The sequence below is a fragment of the Rattus norvegicus genome, chromosome 17, assembly GCF_036323735.1.
Source record: "Rattus norvegicus strain BN/NHsdMcwi chromosome 17, GRCr8, whole genome shotgun sequence".
NCBI lineage: Eukaryota > Metazoa > Chordata > Mammalia > Rodentia > Muridae > Rattus > Rattus norvegicus.
In genome coordinates this window covers 69448501-69467435 of record NC_086035.1, presented here as the reverse complement: position 1 = coordinate 69467435, position 18935 = coordinate 69448501, and the positions used below count along the sequence as shown (strand labels likewise).

General features: G+C 44.5%; 1 protein-coding gene across 1 annotated transcript; it reads left to right on the top strand.

Annotated features, from left to right (window-relative positions):
• The first annotated feature begins 8957 nt into the window (after positions 1-8957).
• On the top strand, positions 8958-17953 carry Klf6 (KLF transcription factor 6). The gene is made up of 4 exons (NM_031642.5): positions 8958-9303; positions 12324-12897; positions 14207-14330; positions 14792-17953. The coding sequence occupies exons 1-4, from the start codon at positions 9100-9102 to the stop codon at positions 14841-14843; spliced, it is 954 nt and encodes a 317-aa protein (NP_113830.2). The 5' UTR covers positions 8958-9099; the 3' UTR covers positions 14844-17953.
• The last annotated feature ends 982 nt before the right edge of the window (positions 17954-18935 follow it).

Below are 18935 nucleotides of genomic sequence, written 5' to 3'. Positions count from 1 at the left end.
AAAAGTAGTTCAGTGTGAGTAATGGGAACCCTAAGTAAGACATGAGACCAAGACTCCCAAGCACATGCTCTCCTCCCCCTTTTCCTCTCCATCTCCCTCTCCTCTCTCTCTTCCTCTTCCCCTCTTCTCTCTGTCTCTCTTTCTCCCTCCCTCCCTCCATTCTCTATTCGTTGAGTTCTTTTTTTTCCAGAGCTGAGGACTGAACCCAGGGCCTTGCGCTTGTAAGGCAAGCGCTCTACCACTGAGCTAAATCCCCAACTCCCCCTCCCTCCATTCTTAATTCTGACCTGCAAAGGCAAGAGGAGATTCACAGAAATTTTCTCAGCTGGACCTTAGTGCTGTAGGATTGTAGTACCTGGGAGACTGAGACAGGAGAGTCACAAGTTCAAGGCCATCCTAGAGTTCAAAGTGAGTTCAGAAACAGCCTGAACAATTTTTTGAGATTCTGAATGAAAAACAAAAAGTTTAAAGTCAGGTTGTGGGTACTGTTGATATAACCCAGTGGGACAGTACTTTTCTCATGTGTTCAATGCTCAGTGCTAAAAAAGGAGAAGAGGAAACGGGAAGAGAAGAGAAAAGATGGGACGGGAGGGGAGAGGAGAAATGAGAGGGGAGGGGAGGACGGGGAAGGGGAGGGGAGGGGAGGGGAGGGGAGGGGAGGAGAGGGGAGGGGAGGAGAGGACCAAGCAAATACGCTCAGTCCTTCCTCACTATTGATCATCTGACGAGCAATAGGTTGCATTGTAAAATACAAAACAACCTGTAGAGTGCCCAGGAAAGTAGGCTTCATCTGCAATAAACTGTATCCTTATCCTAACCTACTCACGGGGATCCTGAGGCTTGTGGCTAGTAGGTGTCTTAATCAGACGCACTGTTACTCAGTTTCAGAACAGAGAGCCAGAGCTGAGGAAGCAAGCCAACAGCATGGCCTCCTCTGTTCCTCATTCTATTCTTCCCCCATCATTTCAGATGGGACATTCACAAATACACTGAGTAGTTTAAGGATGAGCAAATGCCCATGACTATTGCCAAGACTCGTCAGTTTCTCTTCATCTTCACGACTCATCCATTGGTTTCCAGTTTCTCTCTAGCCATTATCCATCCTCCTCCCATTCTGGGCTTTTTCTCCCTCGCTATATCCGAATTTTTCTCGTTTATTTCCCTTTGGTGTTTTGAGGCAGGGTCTGTACCTGTGACTCGGCCTGTCTCAGCCCTTTTCTAAGCCGGCTACAGTGTGATGCAAACCCCTTGGGGCTGCTCTTTATGGGCACCACACCCAGCAAGCTTTCTGAATTCTTCTTCAAAATTTTCTGTGTATGCATGGGGAATCCATGTCCATGTTCACCTATATGTGTAACTCAGAGGTCACTGCCTTTCTTAAGTATGCTCAACCTTAGTATTTGAGACAGGATTTCTCACTCAATCTATAGCTAACCTTGGGTCCTCTTGTTTGTGCAGCAGCCCTTCTTTCCAGCCCTTCTTTCTGAATTTCAAGGCATGTCCCCTTTAGACACTGCAGATGACACTTTATCAGCCAGAATTCAGTCTGGGCTCATGGTTCGCTCTGTCTCCATCTCTGTTTCTGTCTCTGTCTCTATCTCCCTCTCTCCCTCTGTCCCTCTCTCTCTCTGTCTCTGTCTCTGTTTCTCTCTGTCTCTCTGTTTCTGTCTGTCTGTCTGTCTGTCTCTCTCTCTCTATCTCTCTGTCTGTCTCTGTCTCTCTATCTCTCTGTCTGCCTGTCTCTCTGTCTCTGTCTGTCTCTCTCTGTCTGTCTGTCTCTCTCTCTCTATCTCTCTGTCTGTCTCTGTCTCGCTATCTCTCTGTCTGCCTGTCTCTCTGTCTCTGTCTGTGTGTGTGTGTGTGTGTGTGTGTGTGTGTGTGTGTGTGTGTGCGCGCGCGCGCGCGCGCGCGCGCAAATTTACAAAAAGTTAAATGCATAGGCTTTTGTGTGCCAGTCAACTGATGGGGACGCATGCAGCTAACTGTCTGCGCAAACATATCTCCATCCAGACGCAGAATGTGCTCAACCCTTGGAGAGCTCCCTTAGGCCCCTTCCAAGTCAGCTGGCAGCCTGCCCACCATAAGGAGTGGGCCTGGCAGTTCAGTTCCCCAAACATGAGTTGTGTCTCTTGTAGACTTGGGCTTTGAGCTTTGCAGGAAGTAAGCATATATGCAAAGCTTCTTTTTCTGATGTTTCTGAAACACTCTCAGAATCATCTCATAACATGGTTGCCTGTGTTTTCTGGAAGAGTCAGCATCGTATCCTATAGCACCATGTGATTCTGTCACCGACTCACCATAACTCTCTGCCTTACTTTCTTCTTTTATTATATGAATAGATTTTTATGACCGATATTATTCTCCTTGGGGACATATTCATTCAGTTCTTTTGGTTAAATTCTTGAAAGATAAAAATGCTGACTGAGAAGCTAAGTGCATGTTCCATTTGATCTAAAATGCAGACTTTCTCCAAAGAGACAGCACCATATGTAGCTTCACTAACAACACTAGAACGTACAGGCCACTCACAAAACACATTCACCAACTCTAGTGGCGGTAGCAGTCTTTAACAATTCCATCGGTTTTGTAGCATAACTCCCTGGTTCAGAATGCTACACACACACACACACACACACACACACACACACACACACACACACACACATATTCAGTTAAATATATTTTCAAATATTTTGATTACTTTCTATATCTAAATTTTTACTAGTATATGCCATGTGCATGTGCTGGTCATGTGTTCAAATTTTTTTAGAGATTTATTTATTTTATTTATATGAATACACTGTAGCTGTCTTCAGACATGCCCAGAAGAGGGCATCAGATTCTATTACAGATGGTTGTGAGCCACCATATGGTTGCTGGGAATTGAACTCAGGACCTCTGGGAGAGCAGTCAGTGCGCTTAACCACTGAGCCATCTCTCCAGCCTGCACATGTTCAATTTTAAATACATATTTCACGAATATTTTCCTCTTAATACTATTGTCTATTTACTTACTATTGCTTTCTGATAAGCTTTCAATTTTTTGATGAAGGCTAAATCTATTAAAATTAATTATCTTTGTTTTATTAATTTCTGTTTCTACCCGTGGTGGTATTGCTTATGCTCCAAACCACTGTGATTATTTCTGTTTGCCACCGCTTTGGGAAGAATATGATCTGGTCATCTCCGTTCATTCTGTAATGTGTCTTCAATGTGTCAACGCTAAGGGACAGGGTACATCTCTTCTTCTCCCTTCCCCTCCCACTCATGTTGCCCAGTTGTTTTCTGTAACCTGCTATGTGTTTTCAGGCATTCAACCATCATCCCTTGAGGACTTCCCTCCCCTGTTGGATTGCTGGAGCTTTATTTACTCTTAACTGAAGAAAGTCTAAAAGGAAAGCCATTCCCAACCCAATAAGCAGACAATGTAGGGCAGGCTACAAACTCTTCTTTAACTCTCTTAAGCACCCAGGCAGAAAGCTTGGATCTGCAAGAGGCTAAAAATACCTGCACATGGCACTGACAAAGAGGGAAGAAATGGACACCACAGACAGAATCAGTGAGCACTGCTACAACTCCTTAATGGCTGCGGTTGGGCTACTGTGGATAAAGGGAATTCCATTCTTACTTTGCACCAGGCACTCCTGAGGAGCGGCAGGTAGACAAGATGGTAGATACCAGGTTGCGAGGTCACATGTTGCAAAGTCACAAGGTCTATTACATTTCCAGAATCTTTTTCAAAGGAAGTACTTCTTTAGTCCTGGTGGAAGGCCGGATCCCTCTTACATCTAAGTTCTGTAAACCAGGAAGAAGGTTTTCTCGCCAGGCCAGAGAAGAAAGTCACTTCCAAGAGACCATCAACAAGAAAGCCTAGTGTTCAAGGGGTTGGGGGTCGGGGGATAGAAAAGTTCACAAAGCTCCAGTCCCAAAGCCCACGTGCACATAGATGACTGAAAGCCAGATCTGAAGGCAGACTGACCGTCCCGCCCCTAGGACCCTGCCCTCTTTCCTGCTTACCACCTTGTCTCCAGCCGTGAGAGGTATTTCATGAGAGTTGAGAAATGTGAGCTAGATAGATACTGGAAAAGAAACACAAATAAACCCAGGCATCCAGGACCCCTAGTAAGCATAGGCAGTCAGAATCAAGAGTCTCTTGTGCAGTGAGCACTTTAAATGTCTCATCTTATTGATTTAACAAACAGGGTTACTAAAGCAAATTATACATATTATATATAATATATATATAAATATTAAACATATATATTCACACATACATGCAGACAGATATACACACAAATAGACCTATACATACAAACATGCATGTGTATAAAACACACATACTAGACATAAACACACACATAAACACACATATACACATACACACACATACTAGATATAAACACACACACACACTAGATATAAACACACACACACACACACACACACACACACACACACACTCCTCTGCCAACACTCCAGCTGTTGTAATCCCTGGGCATAGCACATGAACATGTACCAAAACCACTAGTAAGGCACACAAACAAACCCAACACAAACAAGCAAATCCTTTATTAGCTTCTCTAATTTATTAGCTATTAGTCACAATGTAAGGCGCACAAACAAACAAATCCTTCATTAGCCATCTCAGTACTAGCACTGACGAGTGAAAGTTTAAATTTCAACAGTTAAAGCATTTGTAAACCTTTACCTGACACATCATATAATAACTGAACTTTTGGTTTTTTTTATTCTTCAATGGAAAATTCATTATTTTCTGAGATGCCAATACAAGGAGAAAAGGCACCTTGTGCTTTTGAGTAGAATTATCTGCAAATGACGTAGTAGAGGAAGAGGATTTGAGCTCGGAGCACCACGCAAGAACTCACAAATGCTTTGTTTAAAAAATGATATTTTACAGAACAGTCAAGGAAACAAATGAAATATTAATTAATCCTCTGTGGGAGAGGTGATACATGGTTAAAGATGCTCCAGACAAACAAAACTGACTTCTCCACCAACCGAGAGAATATTCATTGCCAGTATAATTAGGAGGCAGCATTGCAATCACCTTTGACCAGATTTGTAAGGCTCACTTTGGATTTTCTAGAAGAACAAGAAAATCAGAACCCACATTACCATCTACTGATCTCTAAGCTGAAAGCTCTGTGTAATTACAAACTTCGACTTTTCAGCCGTTGGTTTCGCCTCTCGATGCAAGTAAGGGAACTTCACTGTGAGAAATGAGGCAGCTCGGCCTAGAAGCACGTGAAGAGACAGAGCAAAATGGCAGAAGAAAAGGGCGGTGGCGGGTGGCTGAGAAAATAGCCCAGGAGTTCCAGGGAGGATGATCTCCCTGTGTTCAGGGATATGCCACGACACAGACTGGCATGTGTGGTGAGAAGATGGGGACTGGTGAAGGAGGGCTGCCCTCAAGGAGTGTACTGCTTCCCAGGAGAAGGGCCTGCGAGGGCTGGGATTTCAGTTTGTGACGGGCAGAAGGAGCTCTCACTGGAGTTTTTGTTGTGTGATCTGCAGAGTTGACTTCATTTTCCTGCCTCCCCTGGCAAAAGTATCAAGAGCACAGTTGAGGATGGAGAACTGTTTAATGAGGGAATATTGCCTTCGGTTTTACCACTTGTACAGACTCGGGGTTTGAATGTTAGTTATCATCGTTTTTTGACATGCAGACTCTTCTCCGCAAACCTCCACCAAGTCCTCCTGAGATGGGTATGCCTGGAAGTAGAGTGAAAGGGGTCTCCACTCACATTCCCAGAACCTCCTCTCAAAAGAAGCAACGCTTTGAGAGGCAGCAGTGTCCCCCTTAAACCCGAGTCCTATTACCAGGAAATCCCTTTTCATGCCTGACCAGAAGAAAAGAAACTCACTTCCAATGACCAGCATTCCATTTAGTACACACAGAAAAAGCTCAGCTATTCAGGGGGAAGGGGCAGGAAGGCTTACAAGGCTCCAGTCCCACAGCCCACATGCCCAGTGCTGACGTAATATCAGATCTGAGAAACAGCCTTCAGCCCCTAGCAGTCTGTCTGCTCTCTTTGCTTTTCACCCTGCCCCAGGCCACAATAGGTATGTGGGGATTGGGAAATAGAGCACAAAACCAGATACCCTGGATCTCCTAGTAAACAAAGGCAGCACCAGCCAAGAAGCCTTATACAATAGTTTGGGGATTGGACTTTGGGCCTTGTGATTCCAGGGTAAGCACTCTATCTGTGGCTCCCTCCCCTCTCCTCCTTTCCTCCCCTACCCTTCTCCCTTCCTCTCTCCTCCCCTCCCCCTCCATTTCTTTTCCTTGTTTCAAATTTTTGCAACAGCCCCATCACATCTGCCAGACTGACTTGGAATCCACTCATTAGCCCAGGCTAGCCCTTTGCTTGCAGTCCCCCTGCCTCAAGCTCTCAAACCACTGAGATTCTAGGGGCATTTCCATCAGGCCATGTTAAACCTTTCCTCTTCTTCAGACACACTGGCTGAGGTCAAACTTATAGCACAGACAAGGAGAGTTTAAAGGTCACAGTTTTCTTCCGTTCCAGACTTCCCCATCTCAAAGTCTCTGACCTCTGAGATTCTGTTACTTTGTTTTAAATCAAACACTGTATTACTCAGATCATTCGCACAGACCTTCCTAACAAAGCCAAGGGTATTTTTCCCTTCAATAGTTAATGCTCAGGAGTGCAAATGCCTTTCTCTCAACACACATTTGGAGCCCTCCCCCTCACCGCGTCTATGATCGGGCTTTTGCTTGCTGTGTAAGTTTATGTGTACCTGGGTCATCGCAGGAAGTGAATAATCCGTGCTGAATGCCTAGTGCGTGCACCAGGAAGTCATAGAGTTTTTTCTGCTTAGGATTCAGTCTATGAATGTACTCTACTTTTACACTAATTAATTTTTCGGAAAGTTGCAGTTTTGATTGTATCTCTATTATGTCCAAGTAAATTCACTCTTGTAAAAATAAACTATGCAAATCTTCTATTTAACTGGCAGTGCTTTTAAGAGACCGGGAATTTCTTTTTCTTTTCTTTTCTTTTCTTTTCTTTTCTTTCTTTCTTTTTTTTTTTTTTTTACATTCTGTGGGAATGTAAGGGAATGTGTTAAAATGATGACTAATCGTCTATCCACCAAGGCAAGTTTCAATATCTTCATTATGACACCCCGAAGGTTTCCCAGCCTCCTCTAGGCTTATTAAAGCCCTCACTTAGTCAGAGCCTTCTACTTTCACCCTAATCCTTTACCATGAGTTCTGTGGAGCTGGCTTTCATTCATAGATTTGATGTAATTCTCGCTTCCTTGGTTTATTCCAAAGTCACATGCTTGCTGCTAATTATAAAGCTCTTTCCTATATAAGGGCCGCCCTGGGAAGTTGGTGCGACCTATGCATGTGTATCCTAAAGCTATTTCTATTTCCTTCAGGGAAACAGAATTCAGGCACATAACCCAGTAAGGGACAGGTCTGCTTCTTTGTCACTAGGGTAAATGAAGACCAATGGTCACCTCCATATAATCCATACAATAGGCATTGTAAGATAACTTTTCCCATCTTTGCGCTCATAACTAAGCCTGCCTACAAATCCGTCAAGCCTATACATGCATCTTTCCAAGACCTCATAAATGAAATATGAAAACTCTCTTCAACTTATTTTACACGTTTGATAACTTTTAAAAGGATACTGTTCATTAAATATTATTTTCGAAGTTATTATAATTGGAATTTTATTCAAAACTTTTAGCTGCTCTTTCCTCCTTTTTTTTTTTTTTTTGGTTTTTCCTTTTAAATGAATATCATGGTGTGCTTTGGGAGACAATTCATATGAAAAACAATTCAAATTGTTTACGCGACAATGGGAAAGCCTGTTAACCTTCGTGAGACATCTTGGAGACTGCCTTCTAAAAGATAAACACATTTCTACCCCATTAGCAGCAGAATCTGCATCTTCTTTGAATTAAAACTGTGTGCATCAAGTAAAGGGATTTTTTTTTAAGCTGTAAGTGTCCAGCTCTCCAAGTCGGGGTGGCGGTGGCGCCGGGTCAGCGATGCGATCTTGATCTTAAAAGCTGCACTTCCAACTTAGAGTAGGTAAAATTCATTCCTGAGAACTGAGTGTATCTGACACACAGGTCAGGTAGGGCGCTTTTGAGATGCTCTGGCTTTTCCCCCTCCGCCTGCGTAGGAAGTGGGGGTATTTTAGTTTCAGGCTCCTGTCATCCTCCACCCCAGGGATCCAGACAGAAACTACCACACAGTGACTCTAGAGCACCAAGTCCCCCTGCTGTTCGGTCATTTGGTCCCATTGCCACACGGGGACATAAGGGCATGTTTGCTCCTACCCCGGGGCACCTCTGCATCTCTGAGTACGGAGGGGACTCGGGACAAAGAGAGAAATCGGGGGATCAAGGAGAATGGAGGGCCAGGGAAGGATCCGGGAACACGGGCCACTATCGGGAGGAATGAGGGGGATTGGGCATATGTCTGCTCCCTTGATTTGCTGGGTACCGGTCCGGGTGACCGGATCAGAAGGTGCAACCGAGCAGCCGGGCGGCGGGGACAGGTGCCCGGTTGCCCCGGCCAGGTTCCCCTAGCTCCGGCCGCTCCGGCCGCACTTCTACAACGTTAGGCTGTGCACCTCCCAGCGCCGACTCCTTCGGCGCGCCGTAGCCCTCGCCTTATATACCCTGCTAAAAATAGCCTGCGAGACGTCTTTCCAATCAGCGCAGGCCGAGTTCGAATTGCACCAATAGGAAGGCCTTTAATGGAGAGGCTCGGTCACGCCAGGCGGGGCCGCTGTGTGACCGCACCGGCGATTGGTGCGAGCTGACATCATCGTCGCGCAGCCCCCGGGACAGGAGCGGCAGGATTGGGTACCGTGGGGGGCGGAGCTCCAAGCTGGTCACGTGGGGGGAGGAGGAGTGGGGGGAGCCAAGCGGGGGAGGAGGGGGGAGGCTGGCAGCGGAGCTTTGAATAGGGAAGTTTTGCAGGGGTTACGCTTGCAGTCAGTCCGCTGTTTGCAAATATTGCGTGGGCTCGGCGCGCTGCGGGCTGCGGGAGGGTCCGGACCCGGCGTCCGATTGCAGCGCCATCCAGTTTGCATGAAACTTTCACCTGCGCTCCCGGGAACAGTTTCTGCTCCGACTCCTGATCGTTCACCTCCCTGTTTTCCCGACAGCGGGGACTGTCTTTTCCAACCCGACATGGATGTGCTCCCAATGTGTAGCATCTTCCAGGAACTACAGATTGTGCACGAAACGGGCTACTTCTCGGCTCTGCCGTCCCTGGAGGAATATTGGCAACAGGTAAATACGGATTTTTTTTTTTTTTCACCTGCCCGGTGCGCCGAGGAGGGAGTTGCGCGGAGGAGCAGGCAAGATGGTGTGTACTTGGAAGTGCATCTTTTTTAATGATGATTAGCATTTGCCTAATTTAAAATAAAATAAAATAATGATCTTAAGATGTCCTTCTGCTGCTTGGAATGGTGAAGGCACTGTAGAGCGAGCCTTCGGGAGCGAGGAGTAGAGTTGTCATTTGTGTGGAGGCGAGCTCTCCTTCCCAGTACGTTTTTATTTCTTCGTTTTTGTTTCATTTTTGCTAATTCCGAGCTTCCGAGCAGCATACACCTGAGGGGGGGACCCCAGATTCCTCTGGCCGATCCAGACCTGAACCATTGGCACAACTTTGGGGCTTGTACCAGTTCCAAACTCCACAGCTGGACCCTGTCATATGAACGAGCTTGCCTTGACTGCCAAAAGATTTGATTTAAGGATTTTGGTTTTGTTTTGATATTTGTACATCCAATTTTTTAAAAAAGTCTTAAGATATTGCTCGCGGAACGCAGCGGTTCTTTTTGAACTCAAGGCCATTTACAGTTTCTTTTTCTTCTGGATAATGTCTTAGCATTCACGTATGTCTGCCTTGTTTTTCTTACCTGCTTTTCTTGTTGACTGCGCGGCGGGTGTGTGTGTGTGGGGGTGCTGTTTGCACACAAGTGACTTGTCAGTCATATGACAATGAGTCCATTCCTAGTTGCTTCGGTTCTTACTTTGGGCAAGAAAAATCTCCAATTCCGGCATTTAAGTGGAACTAGAATTTGGGGCAACGGAAATAAAAGAAACACCCCTTCCCCCTTCTAAGTCTTAGGATTCTGTGAGTGGCAAAAATATATATATTCTCAAACACTTTTACCATTGTCTTTAAAACCATGATGATTCCGTGACCATCTCTCTACCCTTCTGGGCTGGCTTTTTTTTTTTCCTCCAAGTGAATTAGCAGATGAAATATATTCCGTGGGTTTCACAACCTCCCAGGCTTTAAAACGCAGGGAAAGCGAAGTGTTGGCTGAAACCTCCACATGCCGGCTTAATTGTTCACAATCCTCTCTGCCTTTCTCTCCCCCTCCCCATTTTTCCTCCTCAAAGAAGCTGCTCCCTGGGACGTGATTGAAATTGATCTTAGTAGTTTCCTTTAGGCTTTTGGGATTTGGGCAACTAGCCAGACTTGGCTCCTGGTCCCCTTCAGAGCCTTTTAAACTCCCAGAGAGCTTTGGTCAGGTCCCCACTGCTGCTCATCAGTATAATGGAGATTTTAAATTAGCCAGTTGATTAAAGTTTAACAAGATCCTCATAAATGAGCTCGCCATTTCTTTGGCACATCAATAATAGGTATCATCATCTCGATTCTTAATACTGTATGCACTGTAACAGACATCGAATTTTGTGGGGAAAGAGAAAACAAGCATGTGCGTACACACACACACACACACACACACACACACACACACACACACACACCCCTTCCGTGGCTTGCTCATGCTTGCTGTATGAAGCCGCCCACAGGGAGGGCTGAGGATGTGTGTATACTGTGATAGAAGGCACATTGTTAAGTATGCATTAGCCCTTTGGCTGGTGGTCCGTGCTTAAGATGGTCTGTGCCCTGATAACTATCTATATCTATATCTATATCTATATCTATATCTATATCTATATCTATATCTATGTATATTTGCAGTTTAGTGCCGAAATTTCTGTCTGTAGAATAGAATACACAGAGGCACAGGCAGCCTTATATGGGCATGCAGGCAAAGCTAGTGAAAAAATCAGGGCCCACATAATTGAATCCTAAAAATCTTCCCTACCATTTTTCTCTTCCAGTGGCTAGAAAGTTTGAGATGGTAGGGAGATGGGGATTGCCAATCTCTGAAGTGTGTAGCTCCCTGAAAGGTTGGTCTCAGGGCCGGGGAAGGAGCAAGCACTCTGTCCGTGGCACACTGCATGTACATTTGAGCCGAGTTCTTATTTGGCTGCTGGTCAGAATTTCAAAAGGAAGTCTCCTTTGGCATTGCGTGAAAGAAAAAGGAGTGATGACTCATACTGTTGTACCCTTGGCCAGGAGATAAAGTCCTTGTTCATTGTGGGACTCCCAGAAGAGCCAGGGAGTAATTTCCCCCTTTCCATTTTTTACAATAGCAGATGGCCATTCTGAAAGAATTCATTTCTGTTGTTGAGATTTCTTGGTTCTCTCTGGCCAGTGTGAAGAAATCATTAAAGTTTGGTGGTATCCACAGTCCGGCACTTGGGAAATGACATTTAAAAACATACATGTGTATATGTATATATGTATATATATATGTATATATTTATATAATCTCCTAGGTCTCAGCTACACAGCAAAATGAGAGGTTTCTTTTCAGATCTATATTGATGTCTGTGAAGTGGATACAGACAGATATCTGCTGTCTGTATTCTGACTACAGTCCTATATTGCCAACTGTGTCCCCCAAGGAGGGTCTTCAGACCACACCGTGAGCTGCGAAATCTTTCTGACCTGCTGTGGGAATCCTCCTGGATGGTGGATGGCTGGGGCTCTCTCATTGATGCTCATAGTTCTAGAGAATGTCAGAGGATCTGGTTAAACCTGTTAGGTTGGTGGGAGGGGGAGTGATGTGTGTAAGACTGGTTCTCTTTGTGTGGTTTACCAGGATCGTCATTAGAAATGTCAACACTTGTAACTATAACAACAAAACAGGCTTAGCAGTCATCACTCTTTGTGGCCATTGGTCCAACACTGGAGAAACCAAGAGAGGTCTCACCTTTGCTTTTCCTTCAGATTCCTAGAAACAGTCCTTCTCCAGCATTCCTGAGGAAATAGATTCCCATTCCAGAAGACTTTGTGACCCACAGTACCCGACACAGAAATAATTTATTCGTCCTTTCTTGCATGTTTTCTTTCCTTTTTTTTTTTTTTTAATTCCTGTGTGCTTTCAGTTCCACTGTCAGTGGCCGTAACAGTCACGTGCCTTCTTGTGGTTCTTTTTGCACAGACCTGCCTGGAGTTGGAACGCTATCTTCAGAGTGAGCCCTGCTACGTGTCAGCCTCTGAGATAAAATTTGACAACCAGGAAGACCTGTGGACCAAAATCATTCTAGCACGGGAGAGGAAGGAGGAATCAGAACTGAAGATTTCTTCTAGTCCCCCAGAGGACTCTCTGATCAGCTCCGGCTTTAATTATAACTTAGAGACCAATAGCCTGAACTCTGATGTCAGCAGCGAATCTTCAGACAGTTCGGAGGAACTTTCGCCCACGACCAAGTTTACCTCTGACCCCATTGGTGAAGTCTTAGTCAATTCAGGAAATCTGAGTTCCTCGGTCATTTCCACACCTCCTTCTTCTCCCGAAGTAAATAGGGAATCTTCTCAACTATGGGGCTGTGGGCCAGGAGACCTGCCCTCACCTGGGAAGGTTCGAAGTGGGACCTCGGGGAAGTCTGGCGACAAGGGTAGTGGCGACGCCTCCCCAGATGGCAGAAGAAGGGTACATCGGTGCCATTTTAACGGCTGCAGGAAAGTTTACACTAAAAGCTCCCACTTGAAAGCACATCAGCGCACTCACACAGGTCAGTCCCCTCTCGGGGCCTGGGCGGTCAGCTGCTGGTGGGCGCCTGTGAATGGAGTCAGTGCTGGGAGGGAGCCAGGGCTCCCCAGGATGTAGTCGCAAGCAAGGAGATCCTCACCTCCTTAATTCTTGTCTCCAAGGAATTGGGTCCCCCCGCCTTTTTTTTTTTTTTTTTTTTTTTTTTGGAGTTCAGAGTAGAAAAGACTGGACGTTTGAATCAGATGAGTGGTTCATGCTTTCAGATTAAACAAGAGTCCAGATCACATTCTCCATGGACACCCAAACCTTCATCCACTGGGTACTCATTCCCCACTGTCCATGCATCGCGCTATCTTGGGTTGCGCCTCTCTCTTTGTCATGTAAGTGCAGGTAGCCTGGAGTTTTCTGATGTTGAAACTGGTATTTTGAGGCCTCAGTGTGAGCAGTAGCCTTGGCCAGTGGGCATTTACCGTGACTACCCCGTGTCCCAGGGCTTTCTTAACTCAGTACCACCACTTAGATTGAAGTTCTGTTTGTTTGAAACTGCTAGCACAACATACAGGATAGGAGGGAGAGGATAACAGGATAAGTAATTGTAAACTTGTATCTTACCAAGACGACAGTCAAATTCTTTAGAGATGAAGTCAGGGCCCTGAAGAGGCACTGAGTTATGAGAGGATATGAGTGTCCCCAAACAAGACAGTTTTTGCCTTGGGTTGATTGAGCATTTTTTTTCACTCAGGGATAGCATTTTATTCTGTTCTATACTTTTAATTTAGCTAGGGAGTCACGTCAGTTTTTGGTTGTTTGATCGCCATCTAGAAACTGATCCGAAAGCCTCTGAATGAGGTTTCTCAGAAACTCATGATTTCAGTTTTGTAGAAATGTAGAAGGTCCCAGACGACTCATTCCACAGGGAAATGAGTAAGGAAGCAGATAGTGCTGGAGGGGGGCCAGTCTCCATGGAGAAAGCAATAAATCTCCTCCCCCAGCAAGGCTCTGGGTCCTGTGGGCTGACACCTCACCCTGCAAGTATGTCATCGGTCTGAGTAATTGTCATTGTCATGAGGTAACTTTGATTTCAGTAGCATGACTTTGTCAAACCTGGATCCCTGGGAAAAAAAAGCCCAAGTGAGCCCTTCAGGCTAGGTTAGAGAAGAAACTATGGTTATGACATTTAGCTTGCCAAAGGTACCATCCTGCCATTATAGCATGCGGTGAGAGGACTGTAGACTGTGGGGACCACGCAGTTTATTATGTTGTTGAGCCTTCTCCCTGCCCCACTTCATGTCAGTGAAGTCATGTGCTCTTGTCCTGTGTTCTTTTCCCAGGAGAAAAGCCTTACAGATGCTCTTGGGAAGGTTGTGAGTGGCGTTTTGCAAGAAGTGATGAGTTGACCAGACACTTCCGAAAGCATACTGGTGCCAAGCCTTTTAAATGCTCTCACTGTGACAGGTACGTCAATGAAAAAGAAGTGTGGAATCATGGGAATGAGGAGGAACCAGAACAGAGTAGGTGTGTGCAGTAGATTTTGGAAAGAAGGCCAATAGTTTCCTATTACTCGTTGCCATTTCGTTTAAGTCTGGGGCTTTTGCAAAAGTCTCTGACACCTGGACTGTCTCTCTTAGGAAGCAGCGTGCCAGGTTTCTGTAAGAAAACTGTCTAGGGTTTTCAAAATGGCTTCCAACAGTTTTCAAATTCAAAAACTGAGAAATGAGTTCCTTTAGACTCCTTCTGGGATTTCTTAGGTGTTCTCTGAAGACTTCTTGAATTTGTATTCCTCGGCCTTGGGGGTTCCCTGTCCCTAAAAGTATTGGCAAAGACTCAGAGGACTTGTACAGGGACCGTCGTGTCTTGTGTGCCTCACAATCCAGGAGACAAAACTCAACTTCTTTGTTTCTGATTTGCCTTTGCAGGTGTTTCTCCAGGTCTGACCACCTGGCCCTGCACATGAAGAGGCATCTCTGAGGGAGCAGAGGATGAATCCTGTAGGCTAAAAGAGGCTTCCAGGCTAAGAGGCGGCCATGGAAGGAGGGATACCTGTACCAGCCAAAGCATGCCATTGCTTCCTACCCAGTTACCTCCAGAGGCCTCTCTTTGGAAGGTCTTTTGAGGGCTACAAAAGTCATGTCAGAAGCGGCATAGCACCCACGGTGCATGGTGTTTGGGTGACCCCGGACTCACCACTGGTTTCTAACCTTCTGAGAGGCTCTAAGCTTTTCGCCGTGAGCATGCGCACTGAGAATGTTAATGGGTGGGAATGACTGACTGTATGTTGAGGATCTATTACTGACTGTATGGCGAGGCAGACTTTTTTTTTCCCCCCTTGTGGTAGCAAATACCTGCAAGAGACAGAAAAAAAAGCAGTTTGAATGTTTTGTGTGTGAGGAGTATTCCAAGGGATGAGTTGACCACCAATCATTTCCTGAAGGGTGTCTGCACCTTAGAAAAAAAAATAAAAACAAATAAAAAAAAATAAATAAAAATTAAAATTAAAAAAAAAGATGGAAAAACTTGGAGGGTGGGAGCGGGAACTCAGGACCCCATAGTGGCGAGTGTTAAGGGTCGGGGGAGCCCCTGTCCCCCTTTCCCGTGTGAAAGGACTTTCTGGTGTCTGGTGCAGCTATAGAATGTGCATTGTGTCAAGTAGCTTGTACTGGCTACACGGAGCTCATTTGTAACCCCTTGTATAAGCTGTATTTACAAATAACAGTGGTCATTTTCCCTCACAATACAAACCAAGTCGTGCATGGTCTGGGGGAGCTATAAACTTTTAACCTTTTTAAATCGGGTCTCCAACCTTGATTCCAGTTAATAAGCAGCTATAAGATCCAACTCGTGTAGAATGATTCCCTTAAGCCATTTCGGCCTGGCAAGACACGACCTCCCCAACCCCCACCCCCAGATTCCAAATCCTTCCATTTTGTAACACTCCCCGAGTGCAAAATGATCTTGTGCAATGTAGGGTTGTATTTTCAAGGACTCAGAATTTGGATTTACTTTTTTTTTTCTTTTTTCTTTTTTTTTTTGGAGAATCTTAAGGTACCCTTTGGAGAAATTGGACACATGTCAAACATCTAAATGCTGGGGTCTGGAAATTACCGGTCTAATGCCACATTAGGCTAAGGATACAAACTTTTTTTTCTTCCTCAGTCAGGTGGATCAAACCACTAAGCTTAGAAACCGTTTTTTCTCATGCAGCTATGTCTCTTATTTATGCCTTGAGGACTATTTCTGGTTTTCTAGCTGTTAATGCACTGTTGACCTTCATAATGGTGCCTTATGCAACTGGCCCTTCTGTGGGGTCAAATACAGGGGAATGGGTGATGCATGCTTAATTAAGGCTCTTTTTTCACCTGGCATTGTACTGTATCAATGTAAAATATGGACAAAACAAAGAACAACAACGACAACAAAAAGAACACCTCTTTAAGATCCTCCACAGTGACGAACGGGTGAAAAGTCCTTTGACACGTCAACGTGTGTTCATTTCCAACAACTTGACTGTCAGTGTTAAAATGGGGAAAAAAATAGACATGGCAATTGAAAAGTAATTTTTGCTACCATGAGACTCTTTTAAGAGACCTTGCACAATTGTATAGATCACACACACACACCACACACACACACCGGCTGTATTTATTATGTAACATTGTCACACATATTAAAGATACAGAAGTATTAAACAAACAAAAAACCAATGTCAATATCTTGCTCAAAAGGCACAAGTTTTGAGTACCTGTCTAGCTATCTGTTGGTAATATTGAAAGTATACTGCTTTTTTTTTTTTGGGAAAAAAAAGTGGATGAAATTTTTTTGTGTATGTATATTTGTGTGTATAGTATGTGTATGTGTATATATATATTATATATAGATAATATATAAATATTTTTTTAAGAAGAAACTAGAATGTTTAGCTAGAAAATTCTACAGCCTGTGAAGAAGTATTTCAAAATGGCCATAAAGGAGGTTAAAAGAAATCGAAAACTATAACCTAACTTTTATAGAGGCGTTATCTTTAATTTAATAATTTGCTGAAGACATTGTCGGCATTGAGTCTATTCCAGCCTGCTGATTCTGCTAGTCATTATGGGCAAACCTGGAATAGGGTACCTTTGGCCATTCGCAAGGGACATGAACAAAATACTGGCCAACTAGCTGGACTCAGACACACAAAGGTTTTGATTTTCCTTCCAGCCTTACTAGAAGATCTAACCTAAGAGTAAGCTGATTACAGGGGTTGTTTTTTAGAATACTTTTTACGCAGATGAAACTATTTTTTTCCAGCATGTAGATTCTTCCAGCTTTTTCAAGGAGTACTTTCCCGGAATTTGGCATACCACAGCGTAAACAGCTGATATTTCTGGTATTTCATCCAGCTGCTTGACTTTTTGGGTGTGCATCTTTACATAAAGGAGACTGAGTCTGGCTGGGCTGGTATTTTGTTTGATCTTCCTGGAAATGAGCAACGATTAAAGCTCCCTTAACTGTTTTTTTTCTTGTTGTTGTTGTTGTGTTGTTTTGTCGTATCTGGCCTGACGAATACATTTCTCTACGGAACTGGTTTCGTTTTGCTTAAGGGGAAAATGCACTTTTGTTTGGCAATTCAAAATCCTAGCACTTGATTTGCTGGGTTTTGGAAAACTCCTTTTTTTGGCCCTGCTGTGTGCTTATCCACAACAATTCCATTAAGTAAGAAGGTAAACAGAAGAGAAGGAGGACTTGTGCTGGCTTGTCTCACTTATGAAACACATAGATGTTGTTGGACTGGGTGGGGCTGGGTGCCGTATGTGTCAATGCCTGTAATTTTAATAATAAGCGAGTACATTCTGTTCAGGTGACAGCTGAGCCTCAATCAAGCAGAAACTTTTGCTTGAAATTTAAAAAAAAAATTTCTATTAGTGAAATTTCTTTATTTCTTTTTTTTTGAAGCACCCTGTTATCTAAAGAATCTTTGTAAGATTTTTGTAAAATTTTGTTTTACAAGATTTTATTTGAAATTGTTTTTTGCGAGATTGTTATATTTCTGTATGAATGTATTTTTTATTCGAATAACATAAAAAGAATTCTTATCAGCATCTGGAGCCTGATTGTTTTTCTGGGGTGCAGTGGGGGGGGGGAAGGGGGGGCTGTTAAATTCCTGCTGTGTTACTCAGCCTGGCTTCCTCCCCGGGAAATCACCATTGTGCAATTCTAAGGGCCATTTGCCTAGCTCGGTCCCTGCCTTCCTCTTCTTCCTACTTTCCACAGCTGTCTCTGGAGCTAGAGGGAGGCTTTTGACATGGCTTCCCCCTCCCCTCAAATGTCCTGAATGTGTTCCAAAGCCTGGCAAAAACAGCCCTAGGCTTTTCGGGAGTGGGGCACAATAGGAAAAAACTTGTTGCATGTTTTTTTTCTTCCTGTCACTCAAGCCCGGGAGACTATTACGGTGCAGAGGACCCAGCACCATAGCTTGTCCAGTGCACTTCTGAAATCCCACAGATTTTGTTCACTTAGCTGGTAGAGCTGGGCCAGTCTTTCTGGATGGAGCTGGCGTCACACCTGGATGACTCCCATCTGGGAAGGACAGAAGTGACCAGCAAGCAGATGAAAAGGGAAGTCAGGCCAGAAAGCCATCCCCATGGACTCTGTGCAGATACTGGTTCCTGCTCCCAGAGTTCCCTGGTTAGTTCCCTAAAGTAGTGCAGAGGCCTCTCCTCACATGATTTCGTGACTTAGGAAAAATGCGTCACATAGTGAACGGTTTAAGAAAAAAAAAAAATTCCGCAACTTCTCTCAGAGCAGCGCCTTTCAGGAGCTTGAGGTGTTGGCCGCTGGTTTTACTGTGTGGACCAGTGTGACAGATGCACCTTGGAATCTGCTTTCCGATTCTCTAAGCCAATCAGTAGCCACAGGGTAAAATCAGTGAGTTTCTGCGGGGCTTCTTCAACGCATTGCCCTTTGATTCCCTAGGAAGGGTGGTCTCCATTTTAGGTGTGGTAGCGTCATTTACTAGCTGTGTGGAGTTTAGCGGATTTTTCTTATTTTATATATTTTATAATTAGGAAGGAAAATTTAAAT